The 7,342-nt window shown below is 32.8% G+C and overlaps 1 protein-coding gene across 1 annotated transcript in view; it reads right to left on the bottom strand.

The window, feature by feature from the left end:
* Positions 1–1,028: 1,028 nt before the first annotated feature.
* Cnbd1 (cyclic nucleotide binding domain containing 1) overlaps positions 1,029–7,342 on the bottom strand; it is a 376,001-nt gene continuing 369,687 nt past the window's right edge. Inside the window, exon 11 of the mRNA XM_005381753.1 lies at positions 1,029–1,133. Coding sequence (XP_005381810.1) covers positions 1,042–1,133 — 92 coding nt within the window. The 3' untranslated portion in view covers positions 1,029–1,041. The remainder of the gene's footprint in view (positions 1,134–7,342) is intronic.

Genomic DNA, 7,342 nt, shown 5'->3' with positions numbered 1-7,342 from the left:
GTGAATAAGCCCTTTTATTTCACTTTCATGATTTTGACTTAATCCAAAGTACAGCTGAAAACTGCATATTAACCCCTAAATCCCAGATGAGTTCTCAAAGTATAACCAACGCGTTACCAGGATGATGGGTGAAGGACTCAACATGTGCTCAACTTTAACTATAAGGAAACAAAGAAAGCATCAGAGAGAGTCATGGATTTCACTACGGATTTCCTTGGAAACAGAGGAGAGGCTAACATTAAACACCTCATATGAACAAGCTACTTAAAAAAAAAAATTCCCATTAGGTCCTGCTGTTCCTCAAAGACTATGCTTGGTTAAACTGCCCATCTACTTCCTTCTTTGACTTCATTTCCTCATCTCACACTTCACAGTGCCACCTTTCACAACAGCAGCTCCACACATGTGGCTGGACTGATGCTTAGGCCATTTGGATTCTACCTTCTGAGAGCAATGTCATCAGGACACTTGGGCTCCAGGCTCCTGGAGTCCTACTGACTAGAATGTTCTCATTATCTTATTATATCAGGACTTGATCAAAGCTTTAATCACATTCCTAGTAGAAATGATTAAAAAATCTACTATGAATTAAAGCATAATGGTTCTTTACAAATTAAGCAAACATAGAAATTTCATAGAGATTTACACAAGGTATATTTTTGCAACTATACATATTTTATTTACATAAAGTGGACATGATAAAACTAAAAATAATGACCCACAGCCTTTAAAATATTTGTTGAAATGTATATGGTCCTCTTTTAAAATGTAAAAAGCTTCTAAGGAAAGGTTCTTACAGCTATTCTTTTGTTGAGACAGACTATGAAAGTGTATGTACTCTAATATCCATGTTACCATACCTATTACCATAAGTGAAATTAAAACAGCCATATAAGTGGATGACTTATGATTATGTTTTATAAATCTCCTTTTCCATTCTCTACAGAATATCATATTACAGTCACTATAGGAGGAAGGCTACTAGACACTAAACCACAATAAATGCGTGTTTCTATTTAATTACTTTGATCAGTGAAATTATTATATCTTCAACACTTTGCTTACATCTGTCAGATGGCCAAAAGTTGGTTTAGCTGTCTGAACCATTAGTTTCTGGGTCACTTCATCTAATTCTAGGAAAAAAACCAAAAATATTAGTATATTATTAACAATTCTTAAAATAAATAAAACCTAGAGAATTTGCTAATCTATCTTTACAAGGATATAAAAATATTGACCAAATTGGATTCCCCCAATAATAAAATTGATTCATTAGAACTTCTTCCAAAATTCACACTTACATACAACCAGATTATTCCAGAGTATTTTAGCATAGTTGATTCAGGCTAATTGGCACAGTATCCAGGTTCATAATCAGAAACTGGAAATTATTTAATACTTAACCTGTGGCAGATCTTATTGCTTGGACCCCATTATAGGACCCCATAGCCATGTCCTTATTCTTTGACAGAATTACTTTGTACGACAGAGCCTAACAGTACTAGCTGATTGCTTTTATAAGGATCTTATACTCCTAAATACCTAGTATATGACTCAAATCAAAAGTAGATACACAAATTATCATTCAGCTGTGGGCTCCCTTGAGGATAAAATGGAAATATGCAGAATTCCAACTGGACAATAGAGGTTTGCCAGATTACCCTACACAAATATGAACAAGGGGACTTAAAAGGAAATATGCTGAGGGTCTTTTGGAAAGTATAGAATCTAGGACACATTCGCCACCTAGGTGGGGCTACTTCTGTCTGTTTTAGACATAACGCATCTGGAACACATGAACAAGTAAGACAGAGGATTATAGCTGACACACTGAAGCCAGCTGATTAAAAACACAGAAAGAAGGCAGAATCTTCACGACATGACTGAATAGTTTTCTGTGATTATATAACATCATAAATATCTTTATTTCTTAATTAGATCTTTTCCAACTTACACAAAAACATTCTAAATAATATGCCATAAAATTAGGACTATGTTATTTTAGGTAAAAACCATTCAAATATTAGTGAAGCCATCATTATTATTTTTCCTTCTTAGGTTTAAATTATCTTCACACTCTCTTTTTCTTCAATATTAGTATGTGATGAACCCTTTAATATTTTAATATAAAAATATCAGTTTATACCACACTATATAACATAAATAAGTCTATTAACCAATCTTCAGTCTACTTAAAATCAATACTCATAAAAAACCAGCAACTTAGCATTTTGAAAACTAATGTTTGCTGTTCTACATAACAGAACTTAAAAGCAGTGCAAAGAAAAATATTTTACAGTTCATACTATTTTGATTGTAATGACTAGAGTATATTAATGATAGTTAAATAAAAAGGATGTATGTCTAAAATACAATATGTCTTAAATAAAAAGGATGTATGTAGGATATAAAAACAATGCAGGAAGCTCTCAGGAGATAGTCTGATGAAAACTGAGTGAGAGCAGATGTATTGAGGACCAAAGAGAGATAGCTGTACATTGGGAACCCTATGGTCCCTTGTGATGCTATAGTTTTTTTTTTCCTGTAGCACTACCTGCTCCCCTCCTCTCTCTTGCTTCTCCTTTTCAATATATCACCTAATAAAGGGATCCTGACTCAAGTTTATACAATGTTATAATTTAAGAAATACCACTTCACTCTAGTATCTATTAAGAAATGATGCTTGATTTGTCATTATCTATACAATTAATCATATTAGAGTAAAGATGTAAATCTGACCCAATCAGATCAAAATAAGAAACTCTTTTCTAAAGTCTGTGAGTGGAATACAAAAATGACATTGTCTGGTACAAGGAAAAAAGTCAAACACTTCAAATTTTTTCATGCGTATTAAGTGTCAAGCCTCACTTCAGACACAGTTCACTTATGTCATGCAGTCCTCACAAATTTTTGAGTTAGACAATCTTGCTTCAATTTTGATATCTCAGAAAACTTAAGGTTTCAGGCAGTTTTTCTGAAAAGGTAAAAATGTATAATTACTTCATTCTAAATTATAAATATGTTTATGCCACTGTATTTGGCTAACAATTAGGTATAGTGAGAATTGCATAATTTTTGCTTGATTTGATAATTGTTGTGGATTGACAACTGATGGTAAACTTGTAACACCCAGCTAGACTGAATCAACATGGTGTTTGGTATGGAAGGCCCACCTGAAGATTGTTGCCAACAAAATAAAAAGGAGAAATAGAGAAGAAAGGATGCTGTTAGGGACCCGTTGGTTTTCATGGGGCTGTTGGTTCTCCTGGAGGAGCTTGTCATTGCTTCCTGGCTCTGGAGGGAAAGATGATGCACTGTTCAGTGTCCTGGAGAAGTTTGTCACATTGGCTTTCCTGATATAGACTCTGTTGTTCTCATCGTAGGAGGATCTTGGAATATCGTTGCCTCTGAGGATGGCCATGGTACATTTCAGGGGAGCTCTAGTCCTTACCTTGAATGTCACTTCCTGGCTCCAATGCAAATACCTCAGCCTACTGTCACAGGTTCTTCATCGTGTTGGTACAGAATCTTTAGCTTCCACCACAGACCTTTGGGCCTTCCAGGTGCAGATCCTTGAAATGGTTTGCATGAGTCATTGTCATGGGCTCTAGGTCATAGGTTGTACTAATGCAGGACATTGCAGTGGTATCCAGGCCCTCACCTGAATCTTTGGATCTTTATTTTGTAGATAGATTACTTCTTTTTTTTTTATTTTAAAGAGAATAATAAAAAAAGAACAATAGCAAAATACCAACAACATAGATAAAACAAAACAAAGCAAAAACAGTAAGAATGATACAGGATTTCAGAACAAAATGATAGGAATTAACAGTGGTTGTTATATTACATATTGTTATCTAATGATTTATTGATGCTTTATTTTTTTGACCAATCTTGCATGCTTATATTTGCTAATCTGAACAACTAATTTGAAGACAACAATATACAATACAACAACCATTCTGGACAGATTTCTTGCACTCTTTTGTATACAACTCTTTGGGTGACTACTGTAAAATAACCCTATAAATTACGTGTCCTGTAGTGTTTCCCCTGCAGACCCTGACTACAACCATAGTCATAAAGGGTAGGAATATAAACTTGTCATGATAAATGTTAACATTATTATTACGTTTTTCATACTAGCAGCATTATCTACATCATGATGTTACATTTAGTAACTCAGAAAGCCTAACAAGTTATATAATAGAAAAGAATATGCAGATAAATCAAATAAAGGAGTCCATCTGTGATGCAACTAAATTATTATCATGGAATTTATATAATGTTCAAACATCATAAATTTGAAAAAACTTCTCAGAAAATAGTGTTTATTCAATAAACATATTGTATATGAGATGGTATTGTCTCATCTACCTCAAGTTGCTGCAACACACAAGAATTCAAAGTGGGAAGATCTATTTCTGAATTATAGTCAAGTCTGATACACAAAACCTTTTCACTCCTTTCCTAATAGTATTTGAACAAGCAGATATGGGCGCAAAAATATCATGTTATTCCATTTCAGAAATTATGATAGGCATAGAAGAATTATTGTTTCCTTTTCTTTGTAGTTTCAGAAAGACCTCAGGAGGAACAGCTGAAAAAGTAATGTCAGAATGATCTGCAGGGTGTGATTCAAAGGGTCCTGCTGTTTCCAGGTTTTCCTAGAAAATAACCAGAGAGGCAACTTATTTTCTAGAGTGCTTATGCAAAACTCTGAAATCTCAGTGCTAGTGACAGGTGCTACATATGCATTCAGGGAACAAAAACAATGTAAACTAAAGGTTTCTGGAAAATGATTATGTGATGTTTCTTAGTAATTCTGTAAGTGGAATTGAATATAAAGGTTTTTCATTTTTAAGTTAATCTTATTTTTCTGAAATGAACTTGATGTATATTAAGAATGGCATGTACACTCAGTATTCCCAATCCAGTACACTAATATATTTGTACTACTCTGCTTGTATGTTTATTTATGAGACTGGCTAATAATTTCTCTTGTAACATCCTCATTAGTTTTGAGTACAAAAATTGTGGTGGGCTAATTAAAACATGAGAAACTTTTTATGCTTCTTTTCTAGAAGCTTTTGAGTAAGACTGATATTGGTCTTCCTTAAATGTCTGTAAAATTAGAAATTAAAACAAATGAATTATTATAGGAAAAATTTAAATTAGTATTTACTGCATTTCATAAACACAAATTGATCATGTTCCTAATTCTTTTTGTGAAAATTGTCTACAGTTTCACTTTTTGAGAAACTTGTGAATTTAAATGTTCAAATTTGTTGGCAAGGTTGTTGATAATAGCCTTTTTCATTTTTAGATGTCAATATCTGCTCACCTTTTTCATATTAGATTCAACAATACACTCTAACACTTGGCCCTCTCTATAAATTTTTACAAAGCTGAATCAATTCTATTTCTTTTTTCACAGTACTGTTGTGATTTTGCTGATTATCAAAACAATGTTAGATTGTTTTTATATATAAAATTTTTCTTTTGTCTCTTGTCATTTACAATACATGGTTACCCAGTTCAAGTATTTTAAAGCAGGTGAACTTTTTTGTGTCCATCCTCTGTTTTAACAGTTGTAAATTTTCCTCTAAGCATGAAGACTTCTATTACATTTCAAGATGTTTTGATATGTAATTAGTATTTTCACTTCAATTAAGTCTAGAGAGATTTTTCCATTTCCACTGTGATTTATTCATAATTCATGGGTTTTTAGAAGAACTTTTAAAATTACAAAACTTTTTTGATTATGTTTCCTTTCTGCATTAGTTGTAGAACACATTCTCAATACTATAACCTCTAAAATTCAGTGAATGTGTTTTCTGGTATACCACAGGATCAATTTTTATAAATACATATCACCAGTTTGTCTAAATTTTATATTTTCTACTGGATGCTTATTGAGAGATAATTTGCAAACCATAAAATTCACCCATTTGGCATGTGTAATGTGGTGGTTTTTAGTATGTAGTGCAGAAAATTGTGCAACCATCACTACTAATTCCAGAACATCAGCATCCCTGAAGATAAATACTGCACTTATTAATACTTTCCCCATTTCCATCTACCCTCCATATTAGCAAACACTAACCCTTTTTCTGCCTCTGTGAATTTAACTCTTAGAGGCATTTCATATAATTAGAACTCTATAATATGTAGGATTTTTGCCAGTTGGCTTTTCTTGACCTAATATTTTTAAGGTTCATTTGTGTAGCCTGTAGCATAAATTAGTTATAAATTACTTTTACAACAGAAATGACATCATATTGGTATACTATATTTTCTGTATTCACTCACTGGGTGATAGTCACTTAGGTTATTTCCATTCTGATGATATTATGAATAATCCTACTGCTAACATTTCTATAAAGTGTTTCATGTGGACATAAGTTTTCAGTTCTCTTGGGTGTACATGTACACATGGAATTGCAAGGTGATGTGGAAACTCAACGGCTTGCTTTTGAGGACTACCACCCTGTTTTCCAGAGCAATCACACCATCTCATACTCTCATTACCTATATCTAAATGTTCTAATTTCTACATTCTCACTAACACTCACTGTCTATATTTTTTATTTTATCATTCTAGTAGGCATGAAGACCTTACACTAGTGTTCTGATTTCCATTTCCTCTAATTTGAAGAAAAATGCTCAAATCAGTTGTCTATTTTTTAATTGGGTTAGTTTGGGTCTTGATGTTGACTTGGAATATATCTACATATATTATGAATATTAGCACCAAATCAGATATATGATTTATGGTTATTTTCTCCTATTTTATAAATGGTCCTTTCACTTTCTTAACAGTGTACTTTGAAACATAAAAATTTTAATTTTTTTTTCGTTTTTTTTCTGGTACTGGGAATCAAATTCACGACCTTGCACTTGCCAGGCGTGTGCTGTGCTGCTGAGCTAAATCCCCAGACCCTTAAATTTGTATTAAGTCCAGTTACCTATTATTTCACTAGTTACTTGTAATATCCAAAAAACCATTTCCTGGAGCAAGATCATGAGCATGTATATTTATGTTTCTTTTTCAGAGTTTTACCTATTTTTCTGTTATATTTAGATATTGTAGGCATTATGACTTCATTTTCATGTACTATACGGGGGGCTAAATTTATTTTTTGTATATGTATAGACTGTTGTCTTAGCACCATTTGTTGGAACTAAGTATTTCTGTTGAAAATCAGTTAAACATAAATGGAGGGTCATATTTTGGGACTCTCACTTATACCCCATTGGTTTCCATCTCTATCCGTATATCAGAACCACACAACAAAGGCTTGTAAATTTCCAGTAAGTTTTAAAATTTGTTTTTTTTTTT

Source organism: Chinchilla lanigera, unplaced genomic scaffold (assembly GCF_000276665.1).
Source record: "Chinchilla lanigera isolate Chin_1 unplaced genomic scaffold, ChiLan1.0 scaffold00016, whole genome shotgun sequence".
Lineage (NCBI taxonomy): Eukaryota > Metazoa > Chordata > Mammalia > Rodentia > Chinchillidae > Chinchilla > Chinchilla lanigera.
Note: the sequence above shows the minus strand (reverse complement) of the source record. Positions and strands in the feature narration are given on the sequence as shown.